The sequence below is a fragment of the Eptatretus burgeri genome, chromosome 2 (assembly GCF_056783735.1).
Source record: "Eptatretus burgeri isolate ZD-2024b chromosome 2, Ebu_testis_v1, whole genome shotgun sequence".
Classification (NCBI taxonomy): Eukaryota; Metazoa; Chordata; class Myxini; order Myxiniformes; family Myxinidae; genus Eptatretus; species Eptatretus burgeri.
In genome coordinates this window covers 132,304,144-132,326,754 of record NC_140962.1, presented here as the reverse complement: position 1 = coordinate 132,326,754, position 22,611 = coordinate 132,304,144, and the positions used below count along the sequence as shown (strand labels likewise).

General features: G+C 46.6%; 1 protein-coding gene and 1 long non-coding RNA gene across 3 annotated transcripts in view; one reads left to right on the top strand and one right to left on the bottom strand.

Moving 5' to 3' along the window:
* The window catches only part of LOC147033175 (uncharacterized), a 388,661-nt gene that overhangs the window by 363,040 nt on the left and 3,010 nt on the right, over positions 1-22,611 (bottom strand). The gene's annotated exons all lie outside the window — the stretch shown is intronic.
* Positions 13,737-22,611, top strand: part of IDH3B (isocitrate dehydrogenase (NAD(+)) 3 non-catalytic subunit beta) — a 37,086-nt gene continuing 28,211 nt past the window's right edge. The window contains exons 1-4 of one of the 2 annotated variants that reach the window (XM_085871309.1): positions 13,737-13,884; positions 17,979-18,044; positions 18,791-18,880; positions 19,770-19,890. In XM_085871309.1, the coding sequence (XP_085727435.1) occupies positions 13,852-13,884; positions 17,979-18,044; positions 18,791-18,880; positions 19,770-19,890 (310 nt within the window). In that variant the 5' untranslated portion in view covers positions 13,737-13,851. Of the gene's footprint in view, positions 13,885-17,978; positions 18,045-18,790; positions 18,907-19,769; positions 19,891-22,611 lie in introns of both variants that reach the window. The other variant, XM_085871310.1, reaches the window with a different exon arrangement.

Here is a 22,611-nt window from a genome sequence, read left to right as displayed (position 1 = left end):
GAATGGAGTTATCAGAGTAGGTGGTCGGCTTGAAGGTGTCAATACTCCATTTGATGCCATGCATCCAATCTTCCTCCCCCAAGGAATCTCATGTCTCGTGGGTTTATCCGCAGTACTTCCACAAGTATGCTGGTCATCTGAGAAAGAACATCATATTAGCAGCTGTACCACAGAAGTACTGGTTCATCAGTGCACCAATAGCTATCAAGACACTCGTGGCAAAATGTGTCATCTGTCGCAAATACCAGGCTCAGGCATTCAAGCAGAAGATGGCTGACATTCCCCCCAGACTCCCTTGTGTCTGAAAGAGCACCATTCACGGCTGTTGAGATGGACTACTTCGGACCGTTTGAAGTAAAGCGTGGAAGGCGCATGGTGAAAAGGTACGGTGTCTTGTTCACGTGTATGGCTATGAGAGCTGTTCATCTCAAATTAGTGTGCGGAGACTCATGTATTAATGCTATCCAAAGACTGAGTGCAAGGAGAGGCCCGGTTCATGTGATTCGATCGGACGATGGGACAAATCTTGTCGGAAGTGAACATGAATTGCGTGAAGAGATCTAGAGATGGAATCGAGGAAAACTACATAAAAACTCTACAACAGAACACATCATGTGGCTTGGATATTCAATCCACCTGCTGGGTCCCATAATGGTGGCGTATGGGAGTGTCCGATTCGCATTGTCCGCAAGGTCTTCTATTCACTGCTTCGGCAGCAATCGATCAGTCTCGACGAGTCTTTATCCACTCCATTCTGTGAGTTGGAGGCGATTCTCAAAGTATCCAGTGATCACCAAGATTTGGATGCACTTACCCCCAAACCACCTTTTGCTAATGCAGAGAGTAGAATCTCTTCCACCAGGACAATTTGACAAATCTGACAATTATGCAAACCAGCAGTGGCGACAGGTACAACACTTGGCCGACATGTTCTGGTGAATATGGACTGAAGAGTACCTGCGACTCCTCCAAGAGAGACAGAAATGGTTGCACCCTCGCAGAAACATGCAGATGAATGACATTGTGTTAGTGGTTGACAATACCCCGAGAAAGTCATGGTGTCTTGCTAGGATTCTTGAGATTATCAAGGACAAAAAGGGGTTTGTCAAGACTGTTAGATTTTTTTTTGTTTGTTTGGTTGGACCTGTGGACAAACTGTCTAATCTTAGAGAGTGCGGGTGTACTTTCCAACACCGTATCTCTCTCGTTTGTGTAAAGATCATAACTGTCGATGCATTTGTGGTTATTAGTTTGGCCATATTATGTCTCTTGGAAATTGCTACGTATGTTTGATACTTCTCAATTTGGGGGCTAGAATGTTAAGGCAAACTTTTATGTCTGTGATTTAGTTATGCTTTAAATCGTTATATCTGCCAAGTTTATTCAGAATATTTCATCTGAGCTTGTCATGTAAGGGAGGCTACTCTCATGAAACTGCGCTCGGACACGTTCTCATGTATTATTACACTGTCAGGTCAGGTCAGGTATGGGAGCATGTGCCAGAACAGTGCATCGCTGTGTTCACTTTCCACCGGTACCCCAAGGGGCCTCCATATGGCCATCCCCCAGGCAGATGTCTGGCCCATCCCCATCTCCTTGAGATGCTGATCAACCTGCTGTAAACACGAGGCACATGGTCGGCCCATTGGCCTCCTCCGCTCACGAGACTCCCTCGCTGAAAGAATCTGGTAAGCAGGATCAGCATCAGGAAAATGAGCCACATGTCCATACAGCCGCAACTGGCGCTCACGGACTATGCAGGTAACAAATCTCATTTGAGTCTCTCTCAGCAACCACTCGTTGGACACAAAATCCGACCAGCGATAGCCAAGGATTCTCCGAAGAGACCTGGTACCAAAGGAATTAAGTCTCCGTCTCAGATCCCTGGTTCGAGTCTAAGTCTCGCATCTATAGAGCAAGACTGGAAGCACCAAGGTCCTGAAGACTCGGACTTTCGTCCTCCCGCACAGGTACCGGCAGTAGCACACCCCATGATCCAGTGAATCCATGACTCCCCAGGCCCGACCCAGACGTCTATTGACCTCTGACTCACAGCCAGCAGAGACATGAATATCACTGCCAAGGTTAGTGAATCTCTCCACGACCTCAACATCCTCACCACAAACAGACACAGACAGATATGTGATGTGTCCAACACTGTTCAACATAAGATATGTGATGATGTCATGTGGTAAAAATGGCGGTTCCCTGAAACAATATGGTTTTTGTCTTCTGAGAATCGAAGTCTCCAAAACGCTATATTCTATGCTTTGTAATGCTAAAATCGATATGTAATTGGCTTTGTAAACATCCAGGTTCATGACCGACAGACTGTGGAGGTATGTGTGCGGGCCATTTGTGCTCAAGTAGCCATGTTGAGGTTGTTTTCGGTGCCAAACTCGAGATGGTGTTGTTGTTGTTAATAATGGTTGTTTTTGTTGTTTATTTTCAGTTAATCACCTGCTACATTGTATCAAGTCACGTCACATTAAGGAACACGTCCAGTTACTCTCTTGAATGAAGTTGTGGGAGACAATCGATGGTGTACACCAAGTTATTTAGCAAACTGTAAAAGCAGGCCTCACTTGGGTGAACCAACAGCAGCATCACTCGGCCATACACGCTACTACACTCCTCCCCCCCCCTCCATATGTCACATCATCACCCAAATGCGTGGGTCGTACAACACGTATGGAAGAAACACGCGGACATTGAGCCACAGACACGACCGGCGACGGCAGGGCATTGGAAACAGGTGAAGGCTCCCCACCAGACACCAAACCAGGTGCAACCGATACCGGAGGAACATCCATGATCCTATCACTGCCCCGAACATCCGGATCCACAGACAAAAGGACAGGTGGTCGGAATGTGGTTACTGGCACCTTGACGGAGGAGGACACATGGGATGGAGGAACGGAATCAGCAGCACATGAATGATCAGACCTGCGAGGCAACAATTGATTCACATGACGTTTTTAGGTAAGACCGGCCAAAGTACAAACAAGGTAGCTAGCCGGACCGAAAACTCGGATCGTAAGTAGCTGGTAGCCATTTCTGTCGGTGTAAATAGTTCCGTGCCAAAACTGACTGATCCACTGTAAATAAGCGTACATCGATCGCCAGAACAACTGGCAGTGTGCAAGGTCGATGAAAATCCAGCGGTGACCGCAACTGTCAGCCATACTTGCGGAATGCAGGTGTTTCCTGCGTCGTAGAATGCACCGAATTACCATAGACATGCAAAAATACATTGAACCGACTCTGAACGGATCATACCACTTGGCCCTTACGTAAAGCATGTTTCAAAGTTTTGACAATTGACTCGACCTGGCCAATTGTAGCTGGGTGTTAAGGTGCTGACCTCAGATGTTTGATACCGTTACCATGCATGAACACAGGAAACACCTCAGATACAAACTGTGGACCATTGTCCAAAACTAAAATCTCCAGAACACCTTTGTTCATAAAATACTCTGCAGATACTCCACCGTGTTCTCTGCCAAGATGGACTACATGATGGATACCTACTTCCGACCACTTTGAGTAAGCATCGATTACCACTAGAAACATACGGCCCATGAACAGACCCGCAAAATCAACATGAACGCGCTGCCACATTCTCTTGGCGAGTGGCCACAACAACTAGACAATTGAGAGATTATCAGCATCAGTTTGACATTCAGCACATATGCTTTTACCATCCGTGCGATGTCAACATCAAGCCTGGGCCACCACAACAAACTCTGGGCTAAACTCTTTGTTTTAACCACACCTAAATGACCCTCGTGCAACTCATTGAGATGGCGCTGCCCTAATGAAGAAGGAATGACCACCCTCATGCCCGACATTACACAACCTTGAGTTAAAGTCAGCTTGGACATGCGACACATATGGAGTATATGCTGACGTCGATGTTAACTCGTGGCAACAACCAGACAACATAGCATGTGCAACACGTGACAAAACGGTCTCGCTACAAATGGCAGTGGCCAAGTCCGCAGTGATTACCAGGCAAGACTCGATCTGTTCGAACATGTACACCTCGACTTTACTGTGGATTCGGCGCTGACCTTCGGATATGCCAGTTGAGACAGGCCATCACAATTAGCGTGCTGTTCGGGAGCACGAAATTTGATTTTGTCGTCATACGCACTGAGGAAGAGACACCATAGCAGTGGCCAAGAAGTGGTAGTGACTGGAATTCCTTTCCGAGGATTGAACAAAAACTGAAGAGGCTGATGATCAATTTGTCAGAGGAAATGTCGAACTAACAAGTGCTGATGAAACTTCAACATGGCCCATACCAGATTAAGCACTTCGCGCTCAATTTGAGCAAAATTTTGCTCTGCAACCATCAGAGCATGTGACGCAAACCACACCAGACGCTCAGTACCATCACTCCTTACCTAAGACAAGACGGCACCGTTGCTGTATGATGAGTTGTCACACGCAAGAATGAGAGGATGTGAAGGTTCATAATGCACAAGAACTGTGTCTGCAGTAAGGTGAGATTTGACTTGTTCAAATGCTGCTTGTTCCATCGAACGAACATCTCAACTCAGCATGTGAGTCAGCGGAGCGAGCTCAATGCTTAAGTTGCTGACATACCTCTGGTAATACTGAACGAACCCAATGAAGGAACGAAGCTGAACTTTGTCCCTTGGGCTGGACATGTCAGCGATGGCATCGACTTTCTGAGGGGCTTTCGACAGCCCATACGGGGTGATGACATGGCCCAGGTACTCCACTCGCTTATGAAAGAATAAACATTTGTCTTTGTTCAAGCAGAGACCCTGAGTAGCTAACTTAAACATCACCCAATTAAATTTTCTCAATATGCTGTTCAGCTGTGGCTCCCGTGATGACGATGTCATCCAAGTAGCATTGTGCCGGTAAGTCGGCACAAAGACGATCCGTAGCTTTCTGCCACATTTGTGGAGCTGAAGTGATACCAAAACAAAGACAGGTATACTGGTACATACCCGGACATGTATTGACGGTAAGGAGGTGATGCTCCTCTGGTGTGATCTCGAGATGGAAGAAGGCATCACACAAGTCCAACTTCGTGAAATACCTGCATATACCGTGAGATATCGTCAAACTCATGCCGTGATAACTGCAGCGACTTGCCCAGGTTAATATTGTCGTACAACGTCTTGACTACGGATTCGTAGGTGATAGCATCATCCAATGCCTTCGCAGGCAAAATCAAGTCAGACAGCAGATGGAACACCTCTGCTGGCAGCGACGACAGAAGAATCGCTTTCCATTTCCCAACATCAGTGACGTCGTTAGTGATGAAATAGAAACTGAGCTGCTGAGCAAAGAGTTCATAATTGTCTCCAACAAACTCCGGGACCTTACCATGTGATGTAGTCGTGGTTCGACAAATCCTCTTAAAAGCGCTGTCACACCTTGACGTTTTAGCCAGCAATGGCAACGTATAAAAATGTATGTAAAACGTTGGCGTACGCTGAAATTTTGATGTTTTAAAAAAAAAAGTTTTGGGCGTATTCATAACGAGTTGGACGTATGCATAACGTATTAGTAACGTACACAGAACGTTTTAATCACACATAGATAACTTATACCAACGAATGATTAGCCTGTTGTCGGCGTTCACAACCTATGCCCAACGATAGTCTAACGTATGCATAGCGTGCTGCACGCATCGCCGACGATCACGAGGCGTAGCATATTAAAAATCTGCCGCTCGCCGATTTAAATCATAACCGCCTGAAAATTGGAAGTGTCAACATCGCAGTCACACCTTGATGATTTAGCCAGCGTATGCCGACCTATGAAAAATGCGTCTAAAACGCTGGGACACGTCGAATACGGTATGGGTAAGCTTGGTTTACATGAAGAGCACGCTGAAAAACGATGAAGTACGCTGTCATACGTCGTAGTATGTCTAGTACGTCGTGAAATTTGAAGCATGCTGAAAATTTTACGACGTACTCACCGTATGGCTCACACGTTCCGCTACGCTGGGAATAAGTTGTCGGCACGATATGCGATCGTTGACACACGTCGACACAAGTTCCTTGTAAGTTACTCATAAGTCGAAACACGTCAAGGTAAGGTTTAGCATACCCGAAACTTATTTTCTCCGTCAAGGCACATTTTATTTTTTTCTCCTTGGCTCCGTGAAGGCAAGTGACGAAATATCTGAGGTTGTTGTTGTTGTTGTTTTTCATTATTATTTTTTTATTATATCACAAATTTTAAAATATATTCGGACATTTGCTTTTAAGTTTCAACGTCAACGTGACAATATCCTCAAACAGAAAATATTCACAGAGGAGGAACTAAGAATAAGACATGAGCAAACTGAAGAGGCAATCGGATGTGACGTAATGGCACGTGACGAAATATCGGAAGTTATTGTTGTTTTTTGTTTTTTTAAACGTTGTCAATACGCCATTATACGGTAGCTGTAAATTAGAAACACGTTCAGTAAGTTCTATGGTCGTCTGGAATACGTCCATCAAATACGTCTACATACGTCAATTGATATGCGTTGGAGGTACGTTACACATTGGTTCAAAGCACGTTACTCATAGGTTAGAAATAAGTTTTGGGTACGCTAAGCATTACCTCGACATGTTTCGACTTATGAGTAACTTACAATAACGTGCCTCGACGTGTGTCAACGATCGTGTAACGTGCCTACAACACGTTACTCATAGGTTATAAATAAGTTTCGGGTACGCTAATCATTAGCTCGACATGTTTCGACTTATGAATAACTTACAAGTAACGTGTGTCGACGTGTGTCAACGATCGCATAACGTGCCTACAACTTATGGCCAGCGTAGCGGAACGTGTGAGTCATACGCCGGCATACGGCGTAAAATTTCACGCACGCTAAAATTTGAGGACAACCGCAAAGTACAACGATGAAAGCGAGTGTACAACGACATATGGCAGTGTTTTTCAGCATGCTCTTAACGTATACAAAACTTACCCATAACGTATTCGACGTGTGCCGGCGTTTTAGACACATTTTTCATAAGTCGGCATACGCTGGCTAAATCGTCAAGGTGTGACAGCGCCTTTTCCAACGCCAGAGGAGAGGGTATTGCATTTGGGTTGGTTTGTTTGTTTGTCTGCACAGAAATTTAATGTTTTTTCTCCACAATCACTTGTCGGATTGACACAAAATTTTCACCATAGGAGCAACTACTCATGGAGAACGTTGTAATGAAGGTCACGTGGTGTGGCAGCCATGTTGAAAAAATGGAAAAACTTTGGACCTCTTTATCTCTGAAACCACACCAAGGAAAAAAATGAAACTTGGCACATGGCAAGGAGTACTTATGGGGAATGTGCAGTTTTATAATGACATCATAGGTCCCTTCATTATGACATCATAGTTGCATATGTAGAATGCTACATCTGATGAGTATAAAAAATTTTGATGGTCATCTAGGGATAAATTGGTCCACAGAAAAAAAAAATGACATCATCCGTCACATTATTCGGCAGTCATATTGGTTTCTTTTTTTTTTTTAAACCTTCAAAAATCTTCTCTGAAATGGCTGAACAGATCAAGGCAAAACTTTACACAGATGACCACCTGTCCATGAGGAACAAAACATTCACACATATGGTATCATAGGTGACATAGCCTGGTGTTGGCGTAGTGGTTAGGGCAGCGGCTTGGGATCCAAAAGGTCCTGAGTTCAAGCCCCGTTGGGCCACTGAATTAATACACCAGGAGGTTGACTCAGCCTGTCATCCTTCCGAGGTCGGCGAAATGAGTACCAGTGTACTGGGCCCGGTGTATACCCCAGTTAAAATAGGTGTACCATATCCCTGTGTCGTAAGAGGCGACCAGGGTTGCGTCAGGAAGGGCATCCGGCGTAAAACCTATGCCAAATCATTATGCGGATCATACGGATGATCCGCTGTGGCGACCCCTAACGGGAGCAGCCGAAAGAAGAAGAAGCGGTATCGTAGGTGACATATTTTGATAGCCATATTGGATTTACCCTAAAACCTTAAAAAAAATTCTTCTCCAAAACGGCTGGATAGATCGAGGGGAAACTTCACACAAATGTTCGCTATAAGCCTTGGGGATACCAGGGTATTCACAAATATTTGATGTCACATGGTCTAACAGCCATATTGGATTGAGCAAAAATCTTTTAAAAATTGTTTCTCCTGAACCGCTTCATCAATCGACATAAAATTTCACAAGTATGATCTGGTAGTGATGGGGAATATACGTTTTAAATTTCAACTTGGTCGGACACATGGTGTAGCAGCCAGAATTATTATTATTTTTTTTTTGATCTGGGTTCTTTTTGATATTTTTATTTTGAATAAGGCTCACTTGGCTGCACCTGGATGGGTTTGAAGGTAGAGGAGTTGCAGCTGAAACCCAAATCCTATCCAGGTTCCTCCTGATGACTCCATCTTTGCTCTTTGCTTGTTTGGGTTCCTTCTGATGACTCAGAAGTCAGAAGATGACTCAGAATGCAGGACTGTACCTCTTTGGTTTTCATTTGATTTGAATTGAATTTATTTTAATCCCATTCTGAATTCATTTGAATATTAATAAACGTCATGAATCAGGATCAGGGTCAGCGATCAAAGCAGGACATCTTGGTACCCGGTCATCACTATCAGCAGTTATAAAGTGAGATGTTCTAGTTATATTGTTACGAATCTGGAAACGATTCGCATTCACACATACAGTTGACCCAAAGTTTAGTTATTTCGTTAAGTAAATGTGGATAGTTAGAATCTCTCCCCTATGTCTAATGGGAATTTCATGTGTGCGCTGCGGGTTTCTTTTATAGTCAGGTTTTTTTACATCTTTAAATCTACCCCCTCACACCACTCCTCCTCCCACTCTGCGGGCGAACAAGCGCTTCACCCACCCAACTTTCACTTCACACCACGGTGCCATGACGCGCGTGTTTCTGACCACGGACGTGGGCGGAGTCCCCTCGCCTCAGAGCCGACTCCACCCCAGCAAGATGGAATGTTCCTCCCGTCCAATCAGGGGTGAGATTGCCTCAGCTCTGACTCCGCCCCATCATAGAAGAATGTCTCCCCTCTCGACACTGGGGAAGACAACAAAAGAGCCTCTCTCGGGGGAGGAGCACCGAGACGCCGACATGCCCCCCTCCTCCAATCGCGGCTGGCCACCACGACACCCGAAAATGCCCCATCCAATCCGGAGGCAAGTTACAGGAGAGCGGATCCCTCCACCCCGCATGGGGGAGGGATAAGAAGTATCGTGAGCTGTATCCGTTGTTGTTCTTCCTTGGTTCTTTGGAGGTCGTTCCTTGCTTCTGGTCTGCTGGGCTCTCCTGGTCGTCGGTCATCGTTCGTGGCTGGCCGGGTCATTCCTAGGATCCTGGCTGTGCTCGTTAGATTCTGGTTCGTGGGTTTGAGTCCCACCGTGGTGGGTTGTGTTGGAGCGCTCAAGCTGGGAATCCCCGTTCCCTTCCACGGACTCCGAGCTCCACAAGTGCGAGTTGGTAAAACCGCATGAAGCGACCAGGTACCCGACCAGACTCTGACCTCCAGCTTGCCTATCCTCCGCGGCTGGAGGGTACAATAAAGGCCAGTCGGCTCCATTACTTTTTGGGTGTGTGTGTGTGTGTCTGTGTGTGGCACCAGTCTTGTAAGTAGAACTGTTAAGTGATTGCCATTGTACATTTGCCTGCATTTATATTCGTGGTTAAGTCTGCTCTGTGTTTCCCTCCCTATTACCTTGTAAATAAATAACTGTTAAATGTTCCAGTTCGTTGTCTGTTTTCTCTCATTGGCCCAGTACGGTTCGGGCTTGAGTTATAGTGAGGCCGATTGTGCCATAGATTGTTATTTGGACCGGCGCGGCTTTGGTAATTCCCACTCGGTTACGCCGGATCTGAGTCGGTAACAGCGACTCGGTTCGGACGAAGCCGGCCGAGGGTGTGGCTTCCCCGGTAGCTGGACCGCGCAGCTAATCAGATAAATTGGAATCAGACAAAAAGACCCTAACCGCGTGGTCGAAATATTGGCGTCCACGGTCCATTAAGCGACTTCGGAATTCGGAGTGTCTGGAGTGACGACCTTCAACTCCGGGTGTTAGGGTGGAGACGGCCCAACTGCTCCATCTAGCGGTCGTTCCTTGCCCCCAAACCCGGCACCACAACAATATCTCTTATTAATTACGTAGACTCTGTCGTGCAAGATAGAGCAGGAATTTATAATTTGTTGAGGGTGACGGTGATTGCTCGCCAAATCTTCGCGACGACAACGTGGGATATTTAACGTCCACCAACTCATGCCGGTAGATGGGACGTCTAGTTTAACGTCCTTCCGAAGGATGACACACACATTGATGAATCGCCCAGCCTGTGAAACACCGAATGGCCTCCACCAATTGAACTGTACATAAGACTGGAAGGATTAGGCCTATTCACGTTACATGCGCCATTGTGTCACCACCGCACAGGCCATTCTCTCCGCACACACCGCCATGTTGCTATGCACCATTGTGTCACCACCGCACACTCCGCCATGTTGCTATGCACCATTGTGTCACCACCGCACACACCGCCATGTTGCTATGCACCATTGTGTCACCACCGCACAGGCCATTCTCTCCGCACACACCGCCATGTTGCTATGCACCATTGTGTCACCACCGCACACTCCGCCATGTTGCTATGCACCATTGTGTCACCACCGCACACCCCCATGTTGCTATGCACCATTGTGTCACCACCACACACACCGCCATGTTGCTATGCACCATTGTGTCACCTCCGCACACACCGCCATGTTGCTATGCACCATTGTGTCACCACCGCACACACCGCCATGTTGCTATGCACCATTGTGTCACCACCGCACACTCTGCCATGTTGCTATGCACCATTGTATCACCACCGCACACTCTGCCATGTTGCTATGCACCATTGTATCACCACCGCACACCGCCATGTTGCTATGCACCATTGTGTCACCACCGCACACACCGCCATGTTGCTATGCACCATTGTGTCACCACCGCACACACCGCCATGTTGCTATGCACCATTGTGTCACCACCGCACACACCGCCATGTTGCTATGCACCATTGTGTCACCACCGCACACACCGCCATGTTGCTATACACCATTGTGTCACCACCGCACACACCGCCATGTTGCTATGCACCATTGTGTCACCACCGCACACACCGCCATGTTGCTATGCACCATTGTGTCACCACCGCACACACCGCCATGTTGCTATGCACCATTGTGTCACCATCGCACACTCCGCCATGTTGCTATGCACCATTGTGTCACCACCGCACACACCGCCATGTTGCTATGCACCATTGTGTCACCACCGCACACACCACCATGTTGCTATGCACCATTGTGTCACCACCGCACACACCGCCATGTTGCTATGCACCATTGTGTCACCACCGCACACTCCGCCATGTTGCTATGCACCATTGTGTCACCATCGCACACTCCGCCATGTTGCTATGCACCATTGTGTCACCACCGCACACACCGCCATGTTGCTATGCACCATTGTGTCACCACCGCACACACCGCCATGTTGCTATGCACCATTGTGTCACCACCGCACACACCGCCATGTTGCTATGCACCATTGTGTCACCACCGCACACACCGCCATGTTGCTATGCACCATTGTGTCACCACCGCACACACCACCATGTTGCTATGCATCATTGTGTCACCACCGCACACACCGCCATGTTGCTATGCACCATTGTGTCACCATCGCACACTCCGCCATGTTGCTATGCACCATTGTGTCACCACCGCACACACCGCCATGTTGCTATGCACCATTGTGTCACCACCGCACACACCGCCATGTTGCTATGCACCATTGTGTCACCACCGCACACTCCGCCATGTTGCTATGCACCATTGTGTCACCATCGCACACTCCGCCATGTTGCTATGCACCATTGTGTCACCACCGCACACACCGCCATGTTGCTATGCACCATTGTGTCACCACCGCACACACCGCCATGTTGCTATGCACCATTATGTCACCACCGCACACACCACCATGTTGCTATGCATCATTGTGTCACCACCGCACACACCGCCATGTTGCTATGCACCATTGTGTCACCTCCGCACACACCGCCATGTTGCTATGCACCATTGTGTCACCACCGCACACACTGCCATGTTGCTATGCACCATTGTGTCACTACCGCACACACCACCATGTTGCTATGTCCATTGTGTCACCTCCGCACACACCGCCATGTTGCTATGCACCATTGTGTCACCACCGCACACACCGCCATGTTGCTATGCACCATTGTGTCACCACCCCACACTCCGCCATGTTGCTATGCACCATTGTATCACCACCGCACACCGCCATGTTGCTATGCACCATTGTGTCACCACCGCACACACCGCCATGTTGCTATGCACCATTGTGTCACCACCGCACACACCGCCATGTTGCTATGCACCATTGTGTCACCACCGCACACACCGCCATGTTGCTATGCACCATTGTGTCACCACCGCACACCGCCATGTTGCTATGCACCATTGTGTCACCACCGCACACACCGCCATGTTGCTATGCACCATTGTGTCACCACCGCACACACCGCCATGTTGCTATGCACCATTGTGTCACCACCGCACACCGCCATGTTGCTATGCACCATTGTGTCACCACCGCACACACCGCCATGTTGCTATGCACCATTGTGTCACCACCGCACACCGCCATGTTGCTATGCACCATTGTGTCACCACCGCACACACCGCCATGTTGCTATGCACCATTGTGTCACCACCGCACACACCGCCATGTTGCTATGCACCATTGTGTCACCACCGCACACACCGCCATGTTGCTATGCACCATTGTGTCACCACCGCACACACCGCCATGTTGCTATGCACCATTGTGTCACCACCGCACACACCGCCATGTTGCTATGCACCATTGTGTCACCACCGCACACACCGCCATGTTGCTATGCACCATTGTGTCACCACCGCACACACCGCCATGTTGCTAGGCCCAGCGCCGTGGTTCGCTTTACCGCGTCCTGCGTTGCCTCATGTTTATGTGAGAAAGTGTTTACATCGACTTTGACTTTCAACTCCGAATTAACATTCAATATTCGAGATCTCCTGAGAATTAATCACGCGAGTCGAAATATATCTGCTCGGAGTGGGCCTACCAAGATGACGTCTAATTGCTTCGTGTGAAGCCTTCAATAATAATGTGGGCGGAGGCATATCTGTTGACGTCGTGACGTCGTGACGTCGTGACGTCGTGACGTCGTGACGTCGTGACGTCGTGACGTCGTGACGTCGTGACGTCCCGTGCTACTTCATAAAGTTAAAAGTGTTTTCGACAAAGTCGACACTCGACATTCCACATTCTCTTGTCGACATATTTAAATGTCAATTGATTCATTTTGTTATCAGAAACAAGAAAGTGAATAGATTCTGCATAATCACGCTTGGGTGTATTCAGTAATACCAAGTTTTTTTTGGAGAGCGCTCACCAAGTAGCTTAAGCACTCCATTCAAAACCGTTGACAAGGAACGGCTGGTTTAGCAAGCGCTAGCTAGCTGCTGAGAAGCGAACACATCTCTGACAATTATATTTTAATGGTTTAATTGTTTATTAATTTATTAATTATTTTAGAATGGGGGTTTTTAAGCAATTATAACCGGAAGTGCGTAATTTTATAACCGGAAGTGCGTCATTTTATAACCGGAAGTTGCTTTGACAAGCTTGAGGTAAAAAGTGTTGCGCATATGTTGCTCACGTTGTAACGATATTTGGTTCAATTTTTATCGTTTCTCCGGCCAGGAATGTTGACATACGTGCTCTCAGCGGCACCGAAGGTGAGTTTTAAAAGTTTTGTGCGCATATATGAAGTACATTCCACACCGTGCAGTGAATTTTGGTGATTGGAAGCAAATGGCTGCATTTCTCGTTTCAGCGCCTTTGTTATTGTGAAACATTATTATAACTGTACGCCCTCATGACATACATTTTATATTGTATCACATGTTGGCAAGGTTCTTGAAAAGGTGTTTTAGGTCTAGGTGTAAATGAATGAATGAAGCTTTGTACTTTGCCTCGAGCACATTTTTTTTTGCATACACTAGTGCGTGGACGTACGTGCAAAAGAAAAAAATTGTGATGTCAATCGTGACGTCATAGCACAGTGTCCTGTCATTGGTTTGGTAAATAAATGGCCATAGCATGGGAACCACTTGTCCGATTAATATCAAACCCTGAAAAGGCACATACTCAGGTCTCCAGCAATATACCTGGCAAGTTTCAATTAGATCGGACTAGTGGTTGTCTAGAAACCGGTCACAGGCAGACAGACAGACAAGCCGGTAGGCGTAGATGGGTAGTCGACTACCCAATATAACCTGATGCGATGGGCCCGTTCGATGGGAAATGACCTGAGGATTAAGCACAAGAAAATTCATGATTCTTGCTTCAAGGGTTAATGCTGCAGATTGTTTTTTCGTTAAAATACCCCCACATTTAGAGGTTTTTCGGCTGTTGATAGGCAACGGAGGGGTCCATGGTAACTGTTCTTTCTCACACATAACTGGGACACACCATGAACCTACCATACCAGTTTCATGTATATCTGATTCAGTCTCTGAGATATAACGAACTTCGTTTTTTTTATTGTTTTTGACCAGGGTTCATTCAAAGTCTGTCTTCTCCGACAGTTTTCATAGGATCCGGCTGGAATTTTTTTGACAATGTGGCTGAATGTACTGCCCACAGTCGCTCGTGGCCCGATTTTTGATTTTGGAAAAAAAAAAATTTGAGATTTTTTTTTTTTTGAAAATTTCAAAGGTCCGTTGCTAAGCAACGGATGGGTCCATAGCAACGGTTCTCATTTCCACACAATTAGGTCATGGTATGAACCTACCAACCAAGTTTCATCAAAATCGCCATTGTATTAATGGAGCACTGGACCGAACAGACATAAATACAGACAAACATATCGACAGAAATACTGATAATAAGGGTAGACTAGATCGACTACCAAACGCACAGAGATTGCTGGAATTATAGATAGATGATGGAGGATCGTGGAAGAGCAGAGTGGAAGTGAGAGAAAGATCAAGGGGAGGGGGAGGGGGAGAAGGACACAAACTGAATGAAACACAGCAAGAGGAGGAAGGTTGGGGGGGGAGTGGGGATGAAACAGAAAAGGAACAAACCAACCCCCCAACTAACAAATACAAAGAGGTGAGGAAGAGGGGGTGGAGGGGGATCACAATAACCTGGGAATGGGGTAATTTAGGGGGGGAGAAGAGATCCTGAGTATGGATGGGGGTAGTGGTGAAGAGCTGTCTTTAAGCCCTGGAGGGAAGGTCAGGTTAGTCCGCATTATAGGACACAAGGCAAAAGCCTTGTGGAGTGATTCCAGTACCCGCAATGCAGTGCTCGGGGTGCCATATTGTTTGATGAGCTCAGTGAGCAAGACAAGGTAAGCAAGGCCAAATAATTAAAGTAACCTTCCATTACATCAAGTCAATAACGAGATGAAGGTGCTAGATTGTTGAGCTACTGATGCTGTCGTTGTCGGGGAAGTGAATACAACCAGCATGGCGGTGCCCACGGCATTATGGGATAGCTCTGAAAACCCTCTACATGTTCCTTTCAATGTTTAACCACACACCGTCCACATATTCTCTGAAGCATCGACTGGTTACGCTTTGACGGTCTCTTCATCGAGTCCATTCTAAGCATTGACTACTCCGATGAGAGAAATGAACTGCTCTGCAGCTCCGAGCCACAGGCTTTGTCGGTTTCCAGGAATGACCATGAAGGTGGACTTCCCGGCGAGGACAGAGTGATTCTTCAAGAGAAACGTGAAGGTCCCCTTGCAGGATTCTGTGGAGGGCGATTCAATCCCCTCGAATTTGTCTCTTGTCGAGCGACAATACTGGGAGGTTTGATAGGCATTCCTCATTTGAGAAACTCTCTTGACCTCCCTCGACATTCTTGTTGCACACGTTCAAGTCTAACTTCATCACCTTACAAAAATGGCCTCCACACCGGAAGTGCATATTCGAGATGTGATCTCACTATTTGCGGCCATGGTGCATTGCTTTGTTTGTGACTGTCGGTCGGTATGCTCCATCACAACCGGCAGAGTAACATTGAGTCTATACGTCTGCATGGGATTTTGGTGCCCTATGTGCATAGCATTGCATTTTAGGGGGTTCAGTTACATCAACCACTTGTCTGCCCAGCAATCCAGAAGAAGCAGATCATCTTGCAACATTGATCGATCACCGCTCTTAGGGGCGTCGCACAGCAAAAAGTAGGGCCTTGGAACGGAGACGATCTGCCAAATCGTCTATGTACACCAGAAATAGGACAGGACCAATTTCCGGAATCCTGCGGTATGCCACTCAGTACTTCATTCCACGGTGACAGAGTACCGTTTGTGGAGACCCGCTGCTTCCAGCCTGGAAGAAAATCTCGGATCCAGGAGAGTAATGGTCATCCAATTCCTAGCCCTTTGAGTTTCAGGAGAAGTTGCTCATGTGGGACTGAACAGAATGGGGAAGTTGGCTCCACAGGCTAGAAAAAAATAATAAAAACACTGCCTTGAGACACTCCGGCCTTGACTGAGAAGATCCCATCAAGAGATACATGCTGACTATGGGAGTGGAGGAAGTGGGTGATCCATGACAGGAGGTTGGCTGGGATGCCGTAGGCAGAGTGTTTTGGAGATCAAGGCAGGTGCCAGACTGTATCGATACCAAATAATTTTTCATTATTATGGTTCCCAGAGGGAGGCATTAAGTTTTGTAGTCTTGGTGTCTGTGGTGTCCTGCTTTTTGAAAGTAAAAGTTTGTTTTCTTTATGAGGAAAAAGTTCAAGTGCAACCAATTGGCTAATATTTCTAGTTTGCTATACCGGAGACCATCAGTGATCTCTGGACGAAGCCCTCTAGTTTGGTATTGGTTACAGTTCTTCAAAATAAATGGGTTGACAAGAAGCCTGGTGTTGGCTTGGTACTTAGGGTGGCTGGCTTAACATCTTCAGATCTTAGGGTCCTGAGCTTGAGCCCCTTTTTTACCCATTGAATGAACACCAGGTGGGTTGACTCAGCCTGTCATCCTTCTGAGGTCGGCAAAATGAGTCCCAGTGTACTGGTAATGGGGGCATTCCATCAGCGGCACAGCCGCTCCCTCACCCAGCGATGCTACCTGCAGCCGTGTGGACTGCATACAAAGGAGGAGGAGGTTTACAAGATGTTGTATTTGACAAATCTTTATTTCATTGGAACATTTGATGAATTGTAAAATGTGTTAATTCAAATATATATGTATATATATATATATTTAGAAACTCACGGTTTAAAGAAATGCTGGCAAGACTTATACAATGGTCCTCCACATTCCTCTTCAAGGTTTGTGATAACGTCCTCGCTAAGTTGATCGTTTATCCTTCGGTTAATAACAAAATCACCCAGGAGGTGATGTTGAAATTATTATTTTGTATGCAACCTGTGGCTGCTGGTTGCATCATTGCTGAGAGTGCCGTTGGTGCAGTTCCCCCTGCTTCCAGTCAGCCGGTGCTCATTTTGCCGACTTCAGTAGGATGACAGGCTGAGTCAACCCAACCTGGTGTTAATTCAGTGGGAGAAAAGGGGCTCGAACTTAGGACCCTCAGATCTTAAGCCAGCCACCCTAACCGCTATGCCAACACCATTACCTTAAATAAATAGTTTTAAACACTGGGAAGGGAAGCGGTACGGGGTATGATTATCACACAAGGCGATTTAACCTGCTAATTAATCGCTTAAAATATTAATTATTTACTGAACGCAAACATTGATTCTTACAACAAAAAAACTACTGCTTATTGATTTATTAATTTCTTGTTCGATTTCTTCCCTCCCCCCCCCCTCTCCTCTCCTTCTGCCACTTTCCTGAATCGTCAGCTTCGCGTTGGATTTGAAAGCCGTGCTGTTTTAAAGCAGTTGTACACACCGACAAGAAAAAATGGGGTAATTGTTTTTCAGGGTGCATGGTGTGACCCACATTATGCTGAGTTGGAGTTATTTGCTTATTGCATATACATTGGGTAAGGGGAGGGGGAGGGGGGATTGAGAAGAGCAAGAGAAGGAAGGATGCTCAGAGAGCTAAATGAGGGCAGTGGAGTGCTGCTCATCTCCACTCAATCGTTCCTCTCTGTTTTTTCCCACTTGTGGAACCAACTTCCATGATCTCATTCTTCCCTACAGGTCTTCAGGACAGCTGTTCACCATCTCAGATCATCCCCATCTGAAACCATGATCTTTTATGCCCTCATTAACCCTCCCCAAGCCCACTTTTTTCCAAATTTCCAATTTTCCTTCCGAATTTTTTTTTTTTCTGTATCCACCTCCTGCATCCTCATCCTCCCCTACCCCTCATTCTTTCCCACATCCCTGCTGTTTATAGTTCCCCCTGCCCCCCCCCATTTATCCCTCTTTCTCCTGTTCCTTTTGTTCTGTTACATTCTGATCCATTCTATGTTCTAGCTCCTCCTCGAGGAAGGAGTAAGAAATGATAGCAAGGAAACCAAGGGCCATTTCAGGGATTTTGCTCATGTAACCAATAGAATGCCTTTAATCCACAAGATTTGATCGTTACCTTGGAGGTAGAATAAAATTATTGCTTCCTGGTCGGACCTTTGCGATGCTTTTGTTTGTTAAACTTTTCGCACCCTCTTTCCCCTCCCTGTGCCCCTCTTTCCCTCCCTTGAAACCAGACTCAACAGAAAGCTGTGCGTCGGGTTACAATGATTCCTGGAGATGGCGTGGGGCCTGAGCTCATGCTGTCGGTCAAAGATGTTTTCAAGGTCATCAAGCCCTCATAGACATGATGGCATGTAATCATGGCTATTCGTTTTAAGTCTCTCTCAAGTCTCTCTGAATGGGAAATGTAGAAACAAAATTTATAGTTGGAACTTTGTTTTTTTTTTTAATCCTCCACACTTTTAGAAGCTTCTTAAGAACATATCCTTTCAGTTGCTTTTTCTTAATCTTTACTTCTCTTCCCTCTTTCTAAAGTACTTTCATGTAGTTCCGAATAAAACCTGATTCAGAAGTTGGATTGATGGAAATCCGATGAAACAAAGGTGGGGGTGAACTATTAGACACTCCTGTCACACTCATCCTTGTATTGTGGAATGAAAAAAAAAAAATCTAAAACGTCAATTACCTCTGCCTCCAGAGATGGACGGAGGTTGTGTTTTCACCTCTGTCTGTCTATCTGTGAGCAGGATATCTCAAATAGTTAGTCAGATTTGGATGAATTTTGGTGTACAGTTTGGGTGTCTGACAAAGACAAAGTGATTAGATTTTGGTGAAGATCCAGATCCGAGAATTTCTCGAGCGATTCTTCACCATTGAGAGATGGGGCCAAAAAAACGATATATCGCATGATATTTCAAAAGGTTGTGGTTTAGATGATGACAAAACTTGGTGGATTAGTTTTGCGGGTGACAAGAACAAGCCGGATGACAAAACTTGGTGGAGTAGTTTTGCGGGTGACAAGAACAAGCCAATTCTATTCTGGTTCAGGTACGCATGCAGATCCAGCCTCTCGGTGGGATGCAAAACGTAAACTGTTCAGCCTGGCAGAGGTGTGTGCTCCATTGAGTGTTGTTCTTGTTGGAATAGTTGAACTATGAGTTTGCAGATCCAATGTTCTGGCTTTTTGTGAGGATGATGTGTGAATGGGTGCAGGCTGCAGAGGTACCGGTGGAGTTTGAGGAGCACCAGCTGAGTGAGGTGCAGGGCACAGCAACACCAAGCAAGCTGGAGAAACTATTGCAAGACATGCGAGCCAACCGAGTCGCTATAAAAGGTGAAAATGAATGCTTTTGAAATGGTTCTCCTGATACAAGTGACACTTTCACATTTTTATATGCGACGTGTAGTAGGTAGGTCTACAAGAGCTCTGCGTTGCTGCTGTTGTGGTTCTTCATGGGGGTCGATTTTTTTTTATTTTTTATTTTTTATTTTTATTTTTTTTGTAACATGCACCCATTGGTCGGACAGCTGCCCGGACCCTACACACATTTGTTGCTTGACTCCACCCACCATGGCATCCAGATTAAATATGGCCATCATCTTGGTTTTCTGGTGGGCTGAAGAAGACATCAGGCCTTGTAGGCCTCTGCTGATTGCACACTGCATGGATTTGTTGCATCAGATTCCCATTGGCTTTTTTTGGGTCGAGTGTTACTCACGATGAGGGACCCAGAAAAATGTAATTGATGTCCAATAAAAAATATTGGTAACGTTTAATGAAGCTTCGCATAATTTCAATCAAACGTTAGGGTCCGGCGATATATCGATATACCGGGAAAAATTGGTCTTCAAAAATAATTTGGAAATCATTTTTCAAATCGAAGAAAGGTGTTTACAATCTTTAAGTGGCATACATGATTTTAAAAGCTTTGATGCACTTGGCTACACCTGGAGCAGTGGAACGTATAACGTCAAGACTTACCAGGAAGTAGGTACAGCAGCTTTTAACTTTCAACCCTCAGCACCTGAACACCGTACAAGCGATCGTATTTTTCTTTGTCTTCGTGGCTGTTTTTAAAGCAATTTCCAATTGGTTATTTTATTTGAATTGGGTGTGCTTTAGAAAGCCTGTGCTGATTATTAACACTGTGATCCACAATAGCGATACCGGCCTGTGCTAATTACTAACACTGATCTCGCTTTGAAACAAAATCGTTTATAATACGAGTTGAAGTTGGAAGTAAAATAACCATTCTCATAATGGGGAGGCATTTTGACTGGCGTTGTATATCGAGTTTAAACAATCCGTGACAGTTTGACGAATCGGCTCATCCTGATATAACTGTGGCAGAGGGTGACATGGATGAGAGGTGTTGAGTTAATCTTTTAACAGCACATTAAATGTGTTTCCCAATCGTGCTGTTCATCTTTTAAGAGTGCTTTTAAATGCATGTTTCCCAATTGGCTCGTTACCAGATTTTGTCGCAGGTTGCGATCACAGTGCGGTCATTCTTGTTGATACACAATTGGTAAGATAATATAAGTGTGTATACATATATAAAATATGCCTCATTATGTTTGAATTTGCTGAGTCTTGGAGTTGCGCTTCCGGTACCGGAGGCATTGTTTTCAGTTTGCTCGTCCGGCTGTGTGAACGTCCGTGTGTGTGTGCAGCAGATTTTCATTACTGCGATACCTTAATTGTTTTGACCAACAAAAAATTAAAAATACTGTTAATATTGTTGCGGTCTTCGCGCCCGCCGGCGTGCGACGGCCACGTAACTCGAATCGCGGCACGTCGCCCACCGGACGGACAATCCAGTCGTGACCCTCTCGGACTAACGCCGGGAACCAGTCACGGGTGGACCTTTCGGTCTCACCGCGATCGAGCCAATCAGCCCCCGCGTGGGATAGGGTTGCTCGCCAAATTCGAACTACCTAAGTACCCACGCGGAGGGTAGACCGGGCGATCGCACCTCGCCGCAGGTCGACTTCGGACACGGGCCACTTAAGCGACCCGTTCCGTACTATCAGAATAACCGAGCGGTGTTATCGTCGACCTCGACGGTTCGATTAATTATCGGGCGTATTCAGCCCACTACCAACCCTTTACGTGAAGCAAGATGGGGATTCAATGGAGGAAAAGACGAAGCGAAGCGGGAGAACAGTTCAACAATAAAGCACATTTATTCTCGGCACACGGGAAGCACACAAATACAATTCCACCAAATGCACACAAAAAAGAAAACACAATTCCATTTACACAAAAAGCAAACATAAAAGTGAAAACACAGTGCAGAGCTAATTCCGACTACCGAGCACACGGCAACACTTATACAATTCTACTTCACAGACGGCGCCGACAACACATACCCAAAACCAAGGAAAAGAAATACCCTCAAGAATGAGGTAGGCCTGGGGCCGAGACCTGGTCGGGCCTACCCGTCTGGTGATGAGACGCGGAGCGGCGATGGCCCCGCAACCCGCGGGCCTCGTGGACAGTGCCTGGCAGGGGGGTGGGAACGGGGCCCCCTTGGTCGCACTATCTCAGCGCGGGGGGAAACAGGAGGGGGTTGCTGATGCTCGGGGTATAGAGGATCTTTATTATGTGCGACGAGCGTCTCCACCTCGGCCAGGTCGCGCTGCCGGCCTCCCTCGGGCGCGCAGCTCCTTGCACGACGCGAGCACCCCCTCGTCCGGTGTCGCCGCCTCTCCACAGCTCGTCCCCTCCGTTCCGACTTCAACGCACACGACGAGCAGCTCCACCGCCCGCGAAGTCTTGACTCTCTGTTCCGACTCCTTCGCCTCGTTCCGACTCCTTCGCCTCCGTTCTGCTGACTCTTTCTCGTTCCCGTTCTGCTGACTCTCTTCTGACTCCTTTGCGACTCCCTTCTTCCTCGTTCCGACTTTTACGACTCCTTTGACTGACGAACACCGTCCTTTTATCCCCCCGTAACTTCGCCTTTGACCCCCTCCCTTTGACCTTTCAACTCGCTCCCCATTGGCCCGAGAAAAAGTGGGCGTGAAGGCTTTTTGATCCACAAATTTGCATATA